Source organism: Argiope bruennichi, chromosome 2 (assembly GCF_947563725.1).
Source record: "Argiope bruennichi chromosome 2, qqArgBrue1.1, whole genome shotgun sequence".
NCBI classification, from domain to species: domain Eukaryota; kingdom Metazoa; phylum Arthropoda; class Arachnida; order Araneae; family Araneidae; genus Argiope; species Argiope bruennichi.
Genome location: NC_079152.1, coordinates 120,563,299 through 120,585,468, shown reverse-complemented (window position 1 = coordinate 120,585,468; position 22,170 = coordinate 120,563,299). Strand labels below are relative to the sequence as shown.

Here is a 22,170-nt window from a genome sequence, read left to right as displayed (position 1 = left end):
TGAAACATTTACTGAGATTAATCGGCTATTATTAATCATAACTGCGGTTACTATTAACCATAATTGCGATTAATATAACCATAATTGATGACCGATAATAATTAATAATAATGATCAATGCGATAATTTGTTTCTCACTTCTACAGATTGTCATTAATAATAATCGATTAATTGCATTAAAAATGACATATATAATAAATAACCTATTAAAAAAAACAAAGCAATATTTTTGAAACCCTACTATAAAATAAATCTTTTTTTTATCATCAAAAGTAACATTGTGTTTAGAGTGAGCTAAAGCTGCTAAATCTAAAACACGAATGAAATTAACCAAATTAGAGAAATATAAATTTTAAATTATAAAAAATAGAAGTAAAAAATGAATCTGGTCTCAAGACTTTATCAAGAGTCAACATCAAGCAGAGATTGAAATCGGGGATTTTTTTCTGTGAGGGCTCTGACTTTCGTCCAAGTATTTATCTCTCGTGACCTAATATAATAATTAATTATAATTTTAAAAAATTAGAAGATATAAATGCATGGAAGATGGAGATCAAAAATGCATAATTGCCTGGCTATATCGAAGAAAACACCAAATAAATAGATTCTAAATAAATGTATTCGTTTTTATGTAATAAAATACTTGCTCGAATGATTTTGAACGATATAGTATTTATTTTTTTCTGCCATTTTAATAATCTATAATCTAGGTTTTATTTCATCAAAATTATTTATCCGTTTTTGTTTTGCTATGTCTTAAATTTTTATATGGTTGTTTCCTTAAAATAAAAATCTTCAGCAATTGTATTCGATGTTTGGTTTGCTTTAACTCTGAACTATACTTTAACTCAACATTAACTGTACTAAATGATCAATTATAAATATGAATGTTTATTATGACTCTATGAATTAATGTACAATACTAATAATGCACATGTAAAATCCTACCTGAAATACTCCACGCCTCCTGCAATATGCCATTTTGCTCCAATATCGAAATTCTTCTCTGTTCTTTTTGAAGGTGGACATACACCCTGAAATCGCAGTCTGAAAGAAATTTATTTCAAATTATCTAAAATAATTTGTGAAGTATTTCATGGTAAAATGAAATTATGAATTTCAGAAATTTGGAAAGTGATGAGCAGCTGTTATAGGTTACCATTTTAATAACTGAAATAATTCAATTTTAGGGAAATTGTTTTTACTTTCAAAAATAATAGGGATGTTTTTTGATGGATGGATATTTTCATGGACAGATTATTCATTCTGTAACATTGTTGAATTCTTAATTAAAAGTTTAATTCCTTGAAATAAAGTCAATATTAATAAAATTACTCTTAAAAAATTTGCAATATTAACAATTATTTCTTGTGGACCGAATTTATTTGTACAATTTAACAGAAAAAATTAATTTAGAATAACAGAAATAATTAATTACAAAAATTAACTTTTTTCTCTTTGACAATTCTTCGAAAACAAATTTTTGGTTGAATATTAATAAAAAATAAATAAAATCTCATCTTAAATGATAAGTTGGTCCTGTAGTATTTGCTTCGCTTGGTAGCCAAGCATTTTTTTTTTAATAATTATTCACAATTCTGTTTATCTTTACAATGATTCATTATTACGATGGTCCATTAGTTTTGTGAGATTCTGCTTTTTATCAAAATGATAGATATGTAAATAATTGAAAAACTTTATGCATTGGTTTTTCTTATGAGTTTCTTCTCTAAGTGATAAACAAAGGAATCAGAAATGCATTCGGTAAATAAAAATAATTCATTAAAAAGAGCAAGATTATGTCTATTTGCATATTTTTTCTCGCATTCAAAACGTATTAAGATTCTATGAGTGCTTTTTCTGATAAAATATTTAAAAGTTTTATCTTGCATCTTGCCAATAATTTCCCACTCATTGCCATAACATATTCGGTTTTGGAATAGTAAGCAAATCCCGGCTATTATATCGAAATGTTCACCAAATTCACAGCAAAATATGAACATTCAAAGTAAAATTTGGAAGCCACTTACTATTATTACTAGTCAAGAATATAAATCTCAGCGATGTGAGTCTCATCGCTGAAAAAAGGGATTTCTATATATTCTTAACGGGTGTTGAGTGGATACTACGTCAATGACTTTCAACCTTGGCGACTATTTGACGGTTTGGTGATTTTGACATAAAATATTCTTAAAAAAGCAGGAATTGTGGTGATTTCTTTATTAAGACTCCAGATTTGTCGATTCTTTAGGAAATTCTTTGCCTTTTTAGAAAACTTATACGACGTGAGATAGGTAATACAAGTCAGCCTAGTGGGTTCTCTCTTCAGAATTTGATCGCAAAGCGAGCTTCTTAGCTTCACTCTCAATGACCTCTTGCCTTGGCCATATATATCGTTGATTTCCGCGAGCGCTGTCTTTGAACACGATTTAGCTGTGTTTTATCACCTATACTTCTTGTTTTCTTCTGTAATAACGGCCGTTATTCGTTATCAAGTTTTTAAAATTTCTCATTCTATATGCACCGGACTAATTTCCATAAAAATATGGTAGTTTGTCACAAATCACAACATCGTCATACTCAACAGGGTGAGAACAGATATGGCTATCAATAAAAAAATTTTGCATCAATGAAATATTTATCAAATGATTTAATTGAGTCAATTGAATCAAATCAATATTTTTAATTTGATAATAATTAACTATAAGATTTTCTGTCTTCTATACTTTCCTTAAAATATTGACATTAGTATCTCTAAAAGAAACAGATCAATAAATGCAAATGCTCCTTTATCAATATATACATAATATTACAACATATACATAATATGCATAAAAATATATATTTATCGGTTTGAAACGAAAGAAATAAATGCACAATCTACATGAATCGTGTACGCAAACCTAGTTCTCTATTTCTCTCTGTAAACCAAAAATAATTTTATTGTGTTCTGCCGAGAAGCTATTTTTTTAAATGTTTGGAATGTTTAAAATGTTTGGCTTTTTTACAAATCAATGAGCAGGCTATTTATCGTATTTCTTTCATTTATCGTTTATTAAGATGCATAATTTGAAAAAGCGCAGAAAACAAGTGCTAGTGAAAAAGAAACATCGTCACTCAAGATAACGCATATAATAATAAGAAACGAATGTAATTAAAAATAAATGAAAAGCCTTTCCGTAAGAAAAAAAAATTAATGCATATCTTCGCAAGAAATATATTTCAGATATGGAAGTGAAAAATATCATGAATACACAAGAAATACAGGTCGCACACTTCTCTCAACTTTAGTTTTTCTTCAAAAACAGGTAAAATTATCATGAGTTGTATGTTACTTGGTTAAATTTTATTCTTTCTGTTCAACAAATCATAAAAGAAAAAGAATTAATTCTCAGTAATTTTCTCAATTGGATTTTAAACTTTTTTTTTCTAAAAATAATTATATTTAAAAAAAATAGGAAATAAATAAATATTTTGTCATTCTCAGTAAAGAGATTAATTTACTTTCAAGGGGAAATAATACACACGACAGTCGAGTTTCAAAGCAAGATTAAAATGTATTTGACTCACCTATAATCCCAATATTTTCCGTTTAATTCAGTATCTTTAATAATCCCTTCGTATACTTTATTTCTCCAGTGATCTATAATGTAGTCATAAGGGACCGATACAGCGTACTTCAAAGCCATATCTAGTAGATAGTTAATTGTAAATGCTGAAAAAGAATTCATTGTTATAGTCAATAAAATAGAGTACTTCAGATTAATTCTATAGCGTTAATCAACGTTTCTTGCAACTTATAATTAATAGTCACTGATTTTAAAATGAAAAGGAAGTAAATGGTTATGAGTAAATTATTATATATTTAAATCCAAGAAAAATTAAACGTAATAAAGAAAAGTTATATAACTCATTTTTGTAATCGAATTTAAATAATTTTGCTAATTTATTATAGTTAAACTTCATTATCTAGTTATATTTGATTTTCCTTTCCAAAAATATTAACTATTCAGATTATTCATAGAATAAAAAATAGGCGGGGTGGGTTTTTTTTATTAGTGTACTAGACAGCAAAATTCTTTATTTTAAAAATTTTCACCTTTCTTCATCAGTATTCATTATAAATAATACAAAATTTAAAAATTTGTTTTTCACAAATTCCTAAGCTGGTGGCACTTTTTTACAGAATAAAAATCTGATAAACTTAATCTATTAACTTATGATTATGTTCTTAAAATATGAAAAGATTCCATTGCTAAACATAAGTGTACAAAATTTAAAAACTCGGCGGCCAGAAGGTCAGTAAAAAATAGATTACAAAATTTTGTCTTTACGAAAATGAAACTACTGAAATATTAGACCAAAAAAAAACCGCCAATAACTACTTACGGGCCTATTTGTTCACTTTGTGACGACAAATTTGGTATCTTTAAATTCTTGAATCTTTCACCATTGTTAGAAAATCAAAAAAAAAAAAAAAAAAAAAAAAAACATTTGCTTGATACATTGTGTTCATTCATGTCAAATTATCTATCATTCCAAAGTGACATTTATTCCAAAAAATACAAATAAATCATAAGTTATTCTTTGACGTATAATTATTTACTTGTTAGATCGCTAGTAGGTTTCTAATTTGCGAATGGCCTAATGAATAATTGCAAGTGAATGTATGCCTGCAATTGATCAACATAGGATATAACCAAATATTTATACAAATTATTTTCCAGCATTGTGAGGTCTTACATTTTGAAGTTGAATGAAGCCTTGACCACAACGAATTTTGCTATCGGAACTTAATATTGAAAACATATCCATTCTAGGCACAGACTAAGAATTAATACCATCGATTCCTATTACGGGAAATGCAATAAAGAGCCACATAAACTAGTACAGGAGTGCATATGCAAATAAAAGAGCTGTGCAACTAATCAGCGTAACATGATGCGGTCGGCATCGCTTATTTACGACAACAGGTGTCTGGCCAAAGTTGTTAGATAAATTCTAATACAATGGCGGGTTATCAATATTTATGTGATTTTCAACATGGCGTTAATGTTGACACACTAGAAATGGGACATAGAATTTTCGAGATAATAAGGAAATTTGGATTCCCAAATGCGTCAATTTCACAAGAATAGCTTGAATATCAAACGCCCAGTAAAACATCATATCACCAACATCAGTGCGGAGTGAAAAAGGTCTTGAAAGAATGGACCATCGACGACTGATGAGAAACTTTAAACGAGATAGATATACAATACTTTCTAAAATAGCCACATATTTCAATTCTGGGGCTTCAACAAGGACAGCGCTGGAAGTTTTCAATGGACCATTATTGATGCGGCTTTTGGAGTCGTAAGCCCACTCGTATTCTATTTTAACTGCACAATACAAAGCCTTACATTTTGCCTGTGACCGCCTACACCGCTATTGGATTGTGCATAATTATAGAGAATTGACGTGTATTAATATGGATAAAACCTCCTGAATCTTTGGACTTTATAAGTCAAGAAGGAACTGCAAGCATTTGTCTTAATATGGAGCCCCTAATATGTCAAGAGATTAACAACTGACAGGCACTTAAGCATCTTTACCCCATCTACATCCATTCATTTTTACTGTGCATTTCAGCGGATTTTGACAATTCCAAAAGGAAAATGTGACATCCCACATGTTGAGATTAGCTTCGGAAATGCTCCAAGAACAAACTTCTAACTTCAGACACTTCCAGTGATAATCTAAAACTCCAGATGTAAACAATATTGAATATATCTGTGATGCCTTAGAATGTGTTATTCAGAAGAGATCTCTACCACATCACACTCCTATAGATTTATGGACTGACCTGGGAAATTTAGCGTGTGAATTGCTTCCATTATCCCTTCAGATGCTATCGAACCCATGCCACTTCATTTTCCAACCCTTCTTGGGGCTAGTTTATGCTCTAAACGATATTAGCCAAGTACACTAGTTTTTCGGTTTCTTCATGCATGTCAGTATACACATCAAAATGTTATAATGGCATTAGCCTCATTTACAATTGCACAATTTTATTTCATTTCAAGTCAAAATATTTTATCGGTCAAAGGCAATTTTACCTGGATCTTCCTTTAATCATCTTAAATAAAATCGCTATTTTGCTTAAATCTATGCCCTGAGAAATAAAAAGAAAAAAAAAACACGAAATAAAATTCTTACTAAAAATTGTGAAGGTCCCCAAACGTTTCAGCCTTTATACTGATCAAATAAGCAATTTTTTTTTAAACTTTTTTTAAGCGAAGAAATGCTAAGCTAAATCAGAATTGTCTTCCTGAATCATTACTGTTATATATCTATCTGTGTTTATATTTATCTGTGTGTGTATTATTAAATTATATATATATATATATATATATATATATATATATATATATATATATATATATATATATATATATATATATATATATATATATATATATATATATATATATATATATATATATATATAAGTGTGAGTAGTAGTGTTGAAAGTATTTTTAGTTTAAATATTTCGTGTATATGAAAAATCATACCATAGTCTTTTCTCAAAGGCTTTCTTTTCAGAAGACCAACTTGCCTCAAGTAACTAGGAGTAAAGAAAGACAGTACTATGGCATCGCCAATAGCTTCATGAAAACCTATGAAAAGAAATAAATATAGAATATATTTTTGTTAAATAAGTAAAGTTCTTACACATCTATACTGTGTATGATTTGTTATTCTTATTTCCGTTGTGGCTGTTTCTCTGTCAATTCTATATTTTTCTGAAGATAAAGAAATATAGCAATCCAAAGACGCTACTTTGAATGATATATACAGGGTGTCACAAAACTGAAGGTACATACATGAGGAGGTAATAGAATATAACTAGAAAAGCACAAATCATTATACAATCCATAGTCGCAGGACGGAAAGCGCTAAAGCACAAAACATGCTGTGTCACGAAATAATGAAAAACAAGACAAAAAGAGATGGAACGAAAAGAAACCGATAAAATAAAGAGAACATTTTATTCAACAAAATGAAATTGAACACTAAATCCCCCATAACAGCAACTGCTCAAAATTGAGGTAGTCACTTTAACAAAAGCATCACACTGACGACGGTGTGATCACCGTATATTGGCAAAAACACCAGGCATTTCTCTTATGGTGCCAGCAGCTACGGATATCCTGGCAACAAGGTCTTCAGTAGAAAGTATGTCACCATCTTCGTAGATGAGTCTCTTCATATGACCACATAAGAAAAAGTCCAGACATGATACATCGAGTGAATGGGCCGACCAGTTGATTAGACCTTCACGACCTATCCATTACCCCGGACAAATAATATCTAAGGAGTTACACATATCCACACTATAATGGGCTGGTTCCCCGGAGTGTTGGAACTACCTGAGTCGTGTCATGTATGGTGGAACACGGCTAAATAGTTCTTGCAAAATCACAAGGTATGCAGCCAAGGTATCCAAGCGTCTTGGCAGTAGGTAAAGCCCATTCTGATGATCGTTCACGATTCGGGCTTAAACATTTAGCGCGAAACGTCGCTAGAACGAGATTGGATGTATTGCGTATGGGTTTTCAGTTGCCAACACATGATAACAATAGATATTCGAAATAACTTAGTGTGTGAATGTGCAATCATTACTGAACAACACATGTGCACAAAAATACGAGGTCGCAGCAATCTTGCAGAAACCACGTGGTAAAATGATACGTGACTGGTAAACTGTTGGCTCCAGGCACTGAATTCTCTGCACGTGGTAGGATGTATTCTTTCATTTCACAGTTCTCGCCACATCGTATTAAGGGAAACGTGTATGGCTTGGAACAGTGCCCGCGTGCTAGATTCAGGACGATGGCTGATACGATGCACAATGTCGTCCGTTACAGAAAGTGCCCTTACATTCCCTCCACGTCCAGTATCCTACATACAACTTGAAAAGGAACCCCTTTTGCAGAGTTGTTGGTGCAGTCGTTAAAATGTCCTCGCATCTGGGACGCGTCTTCTTGGTAGAATCTTTGAACTTCCCCTTGTATTACCATCTGTAATTCCGTTCATGTAATGTATCTCGGTCAGGGCCGCCGTGTGGATATTAGGCGCCCTTGTTCAAATTGAAATTTGGCGTCCCTTTATGAGGTTCTGTTGCACTCTTATAAAGTGCTGCAAATTATATGTGACATACTCTTTTAAAGTATTCAAAATTTGACTTTCGAACTGAAAAGCTTTAAAATTATAATACTAAAACACGTTTGTCTTACTGTTTTTTATTATTTCATAAATTTTAAAAACAAAACAATGATAAAATACTTTTTAAGTAAAATATAAAAATTAGAAAATATATTCAAATACTGATTCTCCTAGCTTTAACAGCTACAAACGCTCGTATCAATTCTTTTATGTTTAATTTATCCAAAATTTCGCTCTCTATGGATATAATTAACAAGTCCGACAATCTCTCCTGCGCCATGGTAGATCGCATGTAGTTTTTTTTAAATTTTAAGTTTTTAAAAACTTCGTTCTCTAGTAGCCACCGAAACTGGCAGGGTTAAAGAAATCCGTAAAGCTATTGCAATATTCGGAAATGTATCTATAAGATTTTTTTCCTAAATATAATTTAAAACATCAATAGGTGACATGTCCTCTTTGGTAAAACATCGCAAAGATTTTATTTCTTCGAACAAATTTAATCCATCAATGTCCTTTTCATTAACATTTTTAATATCCGTTAATTCTTGTTCTAATTCTTTACAATGTTTTAAAATTGCATTGTCACTCCAGTTTTTTTAAAATTCGGTATATAGTGTACTACCTCGAAGTAATTGTAGTGATCTTTTAATTGACTGAATCTTTCAGTAACTGAAGAAATAGCAGTGTCTAATATTATACTGTAAAATTCCACCTTAAATTTTTGTCTTGGGTTGTTGATTGGTTCGTCGGTTTGTTCATCTAGAAATAGTTTCTTTTTAAACCTGTTTCGACTTTGTGCAAAATCAGTACCCACCCCCAAATCATCAGCAACGATACTTGCATTCCTCGTATCAATTCCTTTATGTTTAATTTATCCAAAATTTCGCTCTCTATGGATATAATTAACAAGTCCGACAATCTCTCCTGCGCCATGGTAGATCGCATGTAGTTTTTACAATTTTAAGTTTTTAAAAACTTCTTTCTCTTCTTACGCTTCATCTGATCAACGATTATTTAGTTCTGATATAAGATTTTATAAATTGTCAGTCACGATTTGAAAATCACATCTAGAATTTTGCATTATTTTATTTACCCCATTTACTAAATTTAAAATATCGTGCCAGATGTTAATGGAACAAATGAATTTAAACAAGGAAACCTTCTGAATCAAATTTTTTGCTTGAGTTCTTAATTCCATGTTTCTTGTTTGATCTTCTTCAATATTTATTAACGCTCTCAAAATTCCCTTCAAATCGTTTTTCAATGGTCTTAAAGCTTGAATTCTACTTTCCCATCTGGTGTTGGAGAGTGGCTTTAAAGTTAGATTTTCAACATACTGTTGCAAAATAGACCAACGTTTAACGGATGAAGAAAAGTAGTTGTAAAGCCCCTGCACTACTCAGAAGAAATTAACAGTTTCGAAGGAAATTTTAGCTGCATCATTTACAACTAAATTTAGAGAATGAGCAGAGCAGGGGATATAGAGTACCTTCGAATTATTTTCAATAATTTTTGTTGCAATCCTTTGTGCATTCCTCTCATATTAGCACCATTATCGTAAGTTTGGCTTCGTAAATCTGATAAATTTAGTTCTAACGATTTTAAATGTACATTTATGAATTCAAACAGACCCTGTCCAGTAGTCTCGTCGACAGATTGAAATCCTAAAAAATGTTCTTCGATTTGGGTTTTATTGGTTTCCTCGTTCTTATAAACAAATCGAATTACAACAGTCAACTGTTCGGTATTACTGACATCAGGTGTAGTATCCAAATTTAGTGAGTAATATTTTGATGATTTAATCATATGTAATAAATGCTTTTTAATTCCTTCCGAAATAATGCTTATAATTTCATTCTGAATTTGATCCCCTAAGTAATGAGCAATGTTCTTCTTTTCAGATGTTCGAATTTTGTGGAGATGTTCAGCGACTATTGGATCAAATTTTGCTATTGTTTCAACCAACTTTAAAATATTTCCGTTATCACTATGATACAACTCTTTTGAAGAACCTCTAAATGCAAGGCACTGCCGGGCTAAATATTGAATTAAATAAATACGCCGTTCAGTAACCGATTGCCAGTAAACCTTTTCTGCATCATAAAGTCTTTGTTGAGCTGCATCCAGGGTACATAAATTACGCAAAGACATTTTGAGTTCACTGCATTTTGAACTATGTTTAAGATGAGATGCACTGCTTTCATGTGTTTTCAAAATGTGGGTTAAATGTGCCCAATCATTACATCCATCCGTAATAAGCTGTGAATGCTTCTCATAGTTTACATGGGAAGCAAAAAACTGCGTTTCGAGAATTTGAATATACTAAATAATTTCTAAATACTTTTTCTCCATTCAGTTAAGTTCTATAATTGAACGATTCTGAAAACTTTCTGCCAGAATTATCTCTCGGAAAATGTTTGTTATCAAGCGGGGAGGGCCATTTTCAATTAAATAATCTCTAATTTTTATAGAAATTGTATCAGGCCAGGTAGCTGGATTGTTTAATTCAAAGTCAAAATCTCCGTTTTGAGATATTACGTTATTAACGAATTTTCTACGTCAACATCTTGTTTGTTTGTTTGTTTCTTATGGCACTTGCCACTGACAAGCCCGCTGTTACGAAGACAGCGATTTAAGCCTGAAGGGGACGTCTCTTATTTTTTATAGCAGCGCCAACTAGGGCCAAGAGTACGACTTTGCCACTCACGCATCATTCATTCGCTTGCACAACCCCTTTTTACAGGAGGGCACATTCACACATCTCACAGATAGAACAACAGAAGAACAACCATGCCCAAACCGGGACTCGAACCCGGGACGCCCAGATCACGGGGAAGACGCGCTACCCCTATACCAGGACGCCGGCACGTCAACATCTAAGTTTTCTATTGGTACAATCGTGGTTTCTTCTTGGTCATATTCTCATGAATTTACATTTTCTGATAAATTTTCATTATGAAATTCCAAACCAGATGTTGATGTTGATGATCCTGGTTCAATTGCTGGTCCGTCTAATCCTATTGTGTTTCTGAGATATTTATTTAGAGATTCCGCCAGTTTCTAAATTAGCTTCCTCTGGTTGCAATTTCCTTTTTCTATTTTGTGCTCCAGACTTTTTGTCTTTTTTTGAGAGCATGTTTCTAAAAAATTATTTATTGCACTAAATAAAAAAATTTAATTTTCATTCCATATACAAAATGCATCATATGATTTTCTCTCAATATACTATTTGAAAGTCGAAAGCCCATTTATGTCCTTTGCTACTAAATAAATATTCAGATAAAAAAATTAATTTGACTAAAAATTTAAAAACGTTTTTTTTTTTTTTTTTCGGAAAATTTATTTCTGAGAATTTAGCGTGAAATTTTTTCTTCTTTCTGCTGATTCAAAATATTTAAGTAAATTAAACCAATATTAATATAAATTACTGAAAAGCATTTGTTATAAGCAAATGAAATATTGAAAACATCTCAGGTACATAATAATTATAAACTTTTAATGAAAAATAGCTATAATCATCAGTAATTTTTTTAGAATTTTTTTTTTCGATTATTTGAAAATTGTAATTGTATATCAGAAATAGATAAATCAAATTCTGCCCAATTAAGGGTAAGATTTATCTGTGTTTTATAAAGATAAATAAAAAGTTGCTTTTTGAATTATTTTGTTAATTGGTAAGATAAAAGTTTTTCTTAATGAATTGTTTTCTTTATGAATCTTTACTGCTATGAAAATAATACTAATAAAATATTTAGATTTTTCACTTACTTCTAAATAATAATCCTACTTTTTGGAGCAATTATAAACAAAAAAAGATTTGAAAACTATTAACACAGTACTTTGCTTGCGAAGCAATTCACAGAATGTACGCACTTTATGAGCAGCGACTACGTATATGATTAAAAATAAGGGTGTTCCCTATTAATTCAAGGGCACACACGCACGGTGGCGCCGCTACAATCAAATTTTGTTTTACACAAACGAAAACAACCCGCAGAATCGAAATTAAATTAAAATTAAAATTAAATCTCATTTTATTGCTTAGGAAATATAAAACATGCAAAATTGTAAGCTTATAATTAACAACTTTTATTTAAGTAACATTAAATTAAAAAACTAAAAGTACTATAAATTTTGGCGCCCCCTTGGCCCAGGTGCCCTTGTGTGGTGAACAATTTTGCCACCCCCACGCGGCGGCCCTGATCTCGGTATCCCCCTGATTCGAGTATGCATCCATCTCATCGGTGATACACAGAACGAATGAAAACAGATACTGGAATGAGTTGGTTTGTTGGGGCGCCTAGCCCCAGCAGGGGCTTATCCACGGTAGTGAAAAACTGCAAATCCTGTCGATACTGCTACGTTCAGTGGTGGCGGGGTGGTCGACTGTATGCAAGAAGAAGAAGCCTTCAGTACCTTGCCGTGGCCATCTCCGACAAGAGCTAGGGCGGAAACGATTCCTTCAAGATTTTGTCTTCCCTCTTGTCCATAAGGCAGGTAGAAGGTGAGATGGGGAATGTCAGGACTTATTGCTGTTGGTTGTTAGAGGGTGTAGGGTGCAGGGTTATGCTACCGTTGGACTTAGAAATTTTTTTTGGTTCTAAGTTAATTTAGATCATATTAATTAATAAGTGATAAATATTTGATTAAAAGTGAATAAAGGAGAGTATTACGTTCGTTGGGAGGCGCCCTCTAACGGTTTATTGCTTCAGTTCCGATCATGGATTGTATGGTGGTTTGTGTTTGCCTAGTTGTGTTCTATCGTTGACAGAATGTCTTTTTTCTAAATACATTAATTTTCATTCCATTCAATCAATAAAGCTGCATACAAAAAAAGTTCATATAATAAAATCGTTATAGTTTTAAGAATTAGGGGTATTAAAACTCTTAATATGTCTTCATTATATAATAGAAATGAAATATATATAACAAGATTTTATGCAAATCAAAACGCACTAATTGTTGCTAATTGTCCCAGTTTAACTTTTAAAAATTCTATTTTACATGCTGGCAGGGATATAAATATATAAAATATTCATGGATGTATTGTAAATATATGATGATGTTATACATAAAAATGAATACTGTTGACTTAAAAAAGACTACACGTTTTAAATTACTTATAAATTAATAATCATAAACATATTTCATAGCTTCATAAATTAAATTATTTAATAAGTTATCTATCATCGGAATTATTGCATTAATTCGTTTGAATTCCCATGTAATTAAATATGTGTGCTGTTCGAATTTTTATGAATGAATGTTTAGGACAAAGAGGAAACACTGAATTTCCCTCACGCTCGCCATATCATATTACCATAAACTAATTTTTGTGGAACTACCCTAGTTGAAGAGCACTCATAATTGGAGAGAGGAGAGCAGTAATTAAAAGAATTTATTTGCCGCAAAATAAAGAATTTTTTTGTGGCTTAAGTGAGCATCGATGGACACTATTCTGAGAAGGATTTTTTATATATCTCTCACGCCTTTATAAGGGGCAAAATTGTGCTTTTTTTATCCATCAACTGAGCCTCGATATTTCAGTTTTTGTCAAAATTAATTTTAAAGTAATGAATATTCAAAAGATATTACTTGGAACAAGCTTAATTATTTGCCATAGAACAAAGGGTTGTATCTCTTAGGATTATGCCAGAAGCATTCCATAAAATTAAAGTCAATTATTGAAAAATTACGACTTGTTTACGAAAATATTTGTTTATTTTGATTATTATTTTGAAATGAACATGATAGTTCCTTTTAATTAATCTAACTAATTAAATAAGTAGAAGTTTCCAAGACATATTTCTTTAATAATTAGCTTTTTAAGTCATAGCAAAGTAATCATAATGAAAATATACATATTGTGACCTAAATTTGTGTAGATTACGAATGCGCCTTTTTTTTTCTTCCACAGTAGGTGGGGTAAAACCTTGAATTCTGTGACAAATGCAATTTATCTTGCAATAAACAATACTTGTCTTTCTTCTGCAAGAGTAGTGGATTAGCGTTAATGATATTTTAAAATTTCAATTATTAGTGAAGATAATTACCTGGATTTGGAGCAGCGCGAAACAGAAATGGAAGATGATTATAATGCATGTAATATTCGATGTGACCCATTTCATGGTGGATAACTTGCAGATCCTGGACATCCACTTTAGGACACATTTTGATCCTAAAAAATATTTAATGAGCACGATTTGGTTAGAAAATATAAGATGTCCATTATACTGATGTTAACATTTTTTTAAAATGTATATATTGGAAAAAAAACACATAACAAATTTCATTCTTATAACGATTTCTATTTATGAGTTAATAGGCTCGCAGATAGATGGATGCAATTGAAATAAATTTTTTCATACTCCAACTTGGCCGAAATGTAAAAATTCCCGCAAACATAGTGGTACATTTATTTGAAGATTGCAGCTACTTTACCTGATTAATTCGTATACGGACAAGTAAAAAAAACTCTCGATTTCCATAATGGAAAAATTTTGAGATACTAGTTAACTCGGTTAATAATTTTGTTTATAAGAAAAAACCTTTCCTTTAAAACATTTCTATCGACACTAATTCTGTGAAGATGCGATAATAAATAACGAAGTTACAGAGGTGTTCTTCCATTTTTTTTATTTTGTTGTTGTTAACGATAGTTGAAAAATTTTACACACATTCAATTTCATCTCCATCAGCTTTTCACCGGTTCATTCTAAAAGAATAGTAAAAAATTACTTTGATTACTGGGTTGTTTAATATTATAATAGAATAAAAGGAGTTTTAAAACTATACTTTTATTGATGAAACGAAAAGCAGAATTTTTTTATACGAATTATTCTTTACTTTTTAATTTTAAATGCATTATTATTTATAAGATGAACACTTATTACTTCTTATGCTTACTATATATAATCCAGGAGTAATAAAACAAAATGCAATTAATTATGTGATTTAATTACTTATTTGATAAATTGATAATTATATTTGGACATTTTAAAATAGTCTATTGTTATAATAAATACACAAGTGTCCAAAATTTAAGAACTCTGGCATATCAGAAAGTGATAGTAAAGCTCATCTTCATGAATATGAAACATATCAAGTGAGATTAAAATTCCTGAAAACACTCTATATGATTACGCTTTTCGGAGAATCCGACCTAATATCACGCAGGAGAATGAAAATTATTTTCAGAGAATTAATGAGAAAGATTTTCCAATATATATTCGTTTAATAATGATAAATGCCTCATTTACTTTGAAAATGACTAATATAATAACTCAATATAAACATATTAAAAGATAATTTTAGTATTTATGGAAAGCAGACTGGTTGCCAAAGGCAGCTAGTTTGCTGTAAAAGAATAAATTTTCTTTGTTTTAATTTCAGAATGTAATTTCTTTTTATTTTGAAAAGTCTTAGCAAAAAAGCTTTAATGAAAGAAAGAAAAGAAGAATGAAGAAAAGAAAGAAAAGAATTAAGAAAGAAAGAAAGAAGAATTAAGAAAAATGAAGCTTTAATTTTAGTTCCTTCATTTTTTTAAAGTATCAATGCATTAGAACAAACTCGCTTATTGGAATTGTTGAGGATTACACCTACCTGAAATCTTTTCCGTCATTGAAGTTATGGGCTGAAGCATGGCAATCAATGACTCGATCCTCTGGCTTTTTCATCAGAGAGTAGTGCCAAAATTGGGGAGTCATTTTCTTCATCCCGAGTGAGGTAAAAAATTTCTCCGCCATCATAAACATATCAATCTGCTCCATTTTCTGTATAAGAAGTATATATATTGAAACTAAAAACCTCGTATTTCTAATGAATAAAAAGGATAAATATTCAAACTAAAATCCACATATTTCTAATGAGGATTGCTTCAAGAGATTTTAAAACAATTTATGTTAATTTTTCTTGAAATTATTGTTATTTAGATTTTAAAAAGCTTTATAATATTACTAATTTTTATAATGCACTTTTGAATGTCATTTATTCCTAAAAATTAAATTTTGAATTCTAATAATTTTTGGATTGTCATGAAGCAGACTTTTGGCTTTTTCCTGCCTCAAAAGCTTACCAACATCAGATCTAGAGACTAACATTTTATCCAATGATCCCATTCTTAAATATTATCCCTGACATTAATTTTCTAGTCTTGAAAATGCTGATAATGATTGCTTTTGTCATAATCTAAGTAACAACTAAGACACATGCGCTTTAGAAAGATAAATTAATTTAAAATGCTTTACTGATCTACAGATTCAGATAAGGCAATATTTATGGGCAGATAGATGTCCTCCCAGTCGGTGGATTCATGAGACACTAAGAATTTTTAGTATCCATACTGTTTGTGTCATAAAGTTATTCTTTTTAGAAGTTGGTTTTTAGAATAAAATTAAATCCCTTGTTAAAAACAAGTTATAGTTAAAAGGTATAACAGGAACAACGACAGGAAAGAAATCTAACATTAAAATGAATGCCATTTTGAAATAAATAGTGCATCATACGAATGGATTTAAACAAAGAAGACAGTAAGTATATGAAAAAATTTTTAATTTCCATTTATAATTAGAGAGACAAATTTGTTAGTTTTTAGTGATTTCGTTTCGCGAATCTTTCATAGTGCAATTCCGAAGTATTGTGTATTTGTTTTTTTAGTCATTTGTAAGCTTCGGGAATATATTTAGCACAAAGATTGTTCAATAAACCATGGACCACTGCCATGATATTCTGAAATATCAGAAAGTGCTAAGGAAATGTCAAAAATTCTACTAACGAATTCACACATAAATGGGTTCACGCATAAATAAATGAGTCTTATTGCGTAAGCAAAAATAAATTAAATCATTAAAGAAAACGGTTGGGATTCTTTTTTTTTTAATTACATATTGTTTTCCAGCTGGTATGGAGCAATATTTAGTGTTGTGAGTTAAGAAGACTGAAAGAAAAGAAGTAATGGCTATAAATGATTTAATTGCGAAGGGCAATTGGATGTTTAGTTAAAAAAAATTTTAGACTGCAGTTTTACGTTTGTCCCATACTATTTGTGAATAAAGTGCATTTATTGTTGCTTATGCAGAGGAACCTCGCTGAACAAGTATAATTCGTTCCTGAATCTCACTTGTAAGCGAAACAATTTTTTCAGATAAATCCATATAAAATGGAAAAATGCTTTCCATTAAAAAAAAAAATGACACTCAAACAAATTTACTATAATGTAATTTATTATTGCATAGGAATTTTTGTTTGTTTGTTTATTTCTATTTATTTATTTGCAAAAAAAAAAAAAAAAATGGCTGCACTTAGAAAGGCAAAAATGAGAAACAGCATCACCGCAAAATGAACTTGTAGTGTGCATAAGCTACTAACTTATCAGGATGATAAGAAAGTAGCTCTCCACATACGATACAATAATTCCCCATGCTTTCAGCATCTTTCAGATTTCCCTGGAAGAGTATTAATCTTTCAGGGCTTTTATTCCATTCTTTCCTCGCAAACTCTGTGAGCCGTGGTGGCCTGGTGGTAAGGTCTCGGCTCGTGATAAGTAGGATTTCAGGTTCGAAAACCGATTTTACCGAAAAACCGTTGTATAAAGGCTCTGTTCAACTCTAAATTTGTAGAGGCTGAATGTCCTCCCGCTGATATGGTGGGGAGACAGGGGTGCCAGCTGAAGTGTCGTCCTAGTCATCTGACAGCGGTTCTAAATTACAAGGCCTATCCTAAAATAACCTTAGTGCTGCTTTACAATGGGACGTTAATATAACTAAACTAAAACATGTTAACCAATCATTCTGCCGGCAATTTATGATATGACAAAGAACGCGTCTCCATCAACTCTCCAGTCGTTCTGGCTACATTTTTCCGGTAGCTCTTCAATGTCGGTATTCGGTAGTTTTTGCTATATTCTTCCATTATCTTATCTATGTCATTGCTATTCTTCTCTAATCTAGTAATCTTGGCCAGAAACACAATCTCGTCTTTAAGAATCTAAAGGCATTTCTTCAAGCCCCTTGGCGTCGGGTTCGACAATGTTATTCATACCAAAATTTCTTCCATGTAGATATAAGAGTTCTCTTCAAACAAGCCCTTGCTGATTTCACATGTGACGTCGCGTTGCAACCTCGCCACTCATTTTGCGAAACATCGCTCGTTAATCGAGTTTTTTACGTTTCGTTTTGCTCATTATTTGAATTACTCGTTATGAGGTTTTCGTTAAGCAAGGTTTGACTAGAAAAGACTAGATTTGACTGCATTAAATTAAAATATTTCCTTACTTCCGGAATATTTAGCGTTCGCAGACGCTATTTTTTTCCTACATTCACAATCAATTCAGGTATAATATTTGTAATCCCGAATATTCCGAACTTTTCGCTTCATTATTCCTCAGTGTCTGTTGAATTGTCAAAAGCTTTGAGAGATTTTCATTCGAAACTAATGTGAAGGGAGTATTCGAAAATGTATCTTAAAAACAACCCGCCTTCATAGTTTTAGGCTGGCGAGTTGTTTCTGAATATTATTTTAGGTATTATTAACTTGTTATTGGAGAATTATGGAATTTTCAAATTGTTATTATCAATTATTCATTTAATTGTTTTAGGGGAGCCCTATAATCAAATTGTGATGAATTTAACAATTATTACGCATAAAGCATTTCAGTTACACTCTAACTTTATTAACTTCAATTACATTCTGTCTTTAATTCCTACCTGCGGGTTCCTATTTCGCAAGATTCACTTCATATTTTACAAAAAGCGATCAAATAAGGCTAGAGACATTTCTTGGTATAGTGAGGAAATGAAGAAACCTGATTCCTGATTGAAGTTAGTGTCCCTTCAAAAATTGTGCTCACGCTAGAATAATAGAAAGAAGTTCGAAGAATCAGATTTATTATTTCTTTTTAGATAGAAACCTCAAATGAAACATCAAAAACATAAAGAATGAAAATGTTTATCCCAAAGTTCATCTTAGATGAATATGCCAGGACAACAAATGCAAATTTACGATTTACTATAACAGGGAAAAAGATGAAAATTTTCATTTATAAAGTTTTCCACTGGTATAAAGATTTAAATCCAAGTCTATTGAGAATTTTTCATACAGTTCCTTTTTATAAATCAAACATAGTTTAATTACCTTTTTTCGCATAGCTCTGGTTACATTCGGAAGACCACTGCTTTTCGGATACGGCTTCACAATACGAAAGATATGACTCCACTTTTGAGCATACATATCACCTACATAGAACATATAAAGATGTAATATTTTGTAATGTGAATTAGTTTAATTTTCTGAATATGTATATACCAGAATAATATTAAGATTATATTATATAATGTTCTATTGAATTATAATGTTAAAATATTTTATCTGATGAATTATTAAACCAATATAAATTTGCTGTAGTAAGGCAAACTTAATTCGTACTGAAATCAGAACTATTTCCATGAAAGGTGTAAAAAGAAAGATTATCTTATGAAATGCATAGAATATCATCTCCAAATTTCTAACCTCACCAACAGGAGAATAGTTTATTCAGATGGTTCAAACGCTTATCGTGTCGATGTATATCCTTAATTTTTAGTAATTCTTGATTCCTCTTATCTCACAACCAATGTCTTGGCACCAAACTACCAATGTTTGTATTCCTTAATAGCGATGGGGAAAATATAGATTTTGCTCGCTTATGTGTTTTGAACTCGGCATCTGCCAATCCCGGAGTTGCTACATAAAATATTAAAGCAAATAATTGATCAAAATTCTACTATCTGATAGTTGTGAAGAATTACTTACTGTGTATCAATATTCCCAAATTTGTGTTAAAAATTTTAATCAAACACATTAATTGTATTTTATTACTGACTTGCATTTGCTATTTGCTGATTTTAATGAATTTAAAGCATTTCTTTATTATATTTTCATTCTAATTTTTATCATTTACATCTTTTTGGATAATTTTTTTTTACGTTTCCTCCTATGAATAGCTAATAGACGAATTTAGGCATTTTGTTATGTTAGACAAAGAGAATTATTAGATCCTATATTTAAATAAAAATTATAAAAGTTAATTTAACATTTCAACTCATTCTTAGCTTAATGAACTTGTTAATAACGAATTTTATATTAATTTTTATTCAATTATTTTTTTTCTATAAAATGTGCATTTTTATTTGTTTTTTATACCTCACAGCTACGAGACCTCCATATTTCTTTAAAATATTAGTTAAACATATAAATAATGTATGATTCAGTAAATGTAGTTAGAAAATAAAAGAGCCTGGACACTTAAATTTGTTAGAACATTTATATTTATATTCTAATATTTTATAATTCAGAGAATTTGTTTTTTATGAATTTATTTATTTGGAAACTATTTAATGACATCTTTTTAGTCGATAGCCTATCATCCCCCACTTAGTTTGGCTTTAGGCAGATACCCAGTTTGTCTAGTCAGAAATTCGCACTGCGCATGCGTGAATTTTCAACGCCAGTTGGGGTAACGCAAATGCGTGAATTTTCTACGCCAGTTGGGGTAACGCAATGCAGATTACAAATCTTTATTTCCTTTAATCTGTTTTATTTTAATTTAAAAGTACTTCAGAACGAATCCGAAATATCGATTCATTAACAATGTTTAATTTTAAATGCATAAAACATTAAGAAAATAAACAGAATCCAATGAAATAATCGGTCGAAAATATATTAAGCCTAACCTCATTAGTGTGGGGGGAAAAAACTGAAGCCTTACTCATTTTTGGCGGGATTTGGCCTCAGATTTTTGGCGGGAGAGTTAGTTTTTAATTAATAAAAAACTAACCACTCCTTTAACCAGAATAAATAGTAGTCTATGTCTTATTCTAGACTATAATCTATCTATGTGCTAAATTTCATCCAATTCCTTTCAACCGTTCTGGCGTGATTGACTAAGAAACATCCATCCATCCAAACTTTCACATTTATAATACTAGTATAGATAATAATCTTGCACACACGTCCAAACTTTCACATATGCATGCAGAACGATAAGAATAGCAGCAAACATTTTATGATTGAATCAGAAATCAAATCCTTCTAATAGGTCAAATCTTAATTTTTCATTAGCAGATGCCGTATTTCGAAATGCATAAAAAATAGCAATAAAGGATTCATATATCAGGTTTATTTAAACAAACAAATGAAATCATACCTAGCAGATGAGCAGGAATAGGTCCATCCCACTGGATATTTTCATTTTTGTAATATTTCCTCAATTTCTTTCTTATATATGCGTGTATTTGTTTATAGAATGGTAGAATCTTCCTCATTTCCAGGGCCATATTTCTAAGAAAATTTTTATCTTCATATCGAGCTATGTTAAGTCTTGCCCTTGTTGGGAAACCTATAATGAAAAAGAGTGGTATTTTTAGTGCTTTAATCTAAAATCAGTTGTATAACATAACAGAAAGCCACCAAGTGGCTACTGAGTATCATAAACAGATACGCTTTCAGTAACAGAAATTTAAACGAAAACCACCAAATGGTCATTGTATTGAATGTCAAAATCAGATAATTTTTGAGTTACTGTATCTATATGATTACATTTTTTTTACTCACGGAATTTCTGATAAAATTTTAAATTAAATTTTAATTTAAACAAAATTTAATTCCTACCAAAACGGGCAGCTGCTTTATTGTCTTTCTTTATAGCTTCCAAGAAAAGGTCTCTGTATTTTTCCCCGGTGGCTTTTCTGAATTCCAACCAGTAATGTTTCAATTCTTTAGGATCTCTAGTATCTGCGAAAACCTTTGAAACGTCTGAAATATATATAGAAGCTATTAGAAATACATTTACGACACACACTTTTTAGAAATCTTAAATTTGTTCGAATTACTATAAGTTCTGTGGTGAATAAAATGATAGATGTGGAAAACTGCAATTTGAAAATGTTTATAAAATTTTCAAAAAAATGTGGTTATTTTTATCTAATT

General features: G+C 30.8%; 1 protein-coding gene across 1 annotated transcript in view; it reads right to left on the bottom strand.

Moving 5' to 3' along the window:
- The window catches only part of LOC129961822 (angiotensin-converting enzyme-like), a 39,410-nt gene that overhangs the window by 3,925 nt on the left and 13,315 nt on the right, over window positions 1–22,170 (bottom strand). Inside the window, exons 4-11 of the mRNA XM_056075402.1 lie at window positions 21,853–21,996; window positions 21,389–21,580; window positions 19,339–19,439; window positions 15,811–15,980; window positions 14,262–14,386; window positions 6,555–6,659; window positions 3,571–3,715; window positions 949–1,047 (exon numbers count right to left, since the gene is read on the bottom strand). Of these exons, the coding sequence (XP_055931377.1) occupies window positions 949–1,047; window positions 3,571–3,715; window positions 6,555–6,659; window positions 14,262–14,386; window positions 15,811–15,980; window positions 19,339–19,439; window positions 21,389–21,580; window positions 21,853–21,996 (1,081 nt within the window). The remainder of the gene's footprint in view (window positions 1–948; window positions 1,048–3,570; window positions 3,716–6,554; window positions 6,660–14,261; window positions 14,387–15,810; window positions 15,981–19,338; window positions 19,440–21,388; window positions 21,581–21,852; window positions 21,997–22,170) is intronic.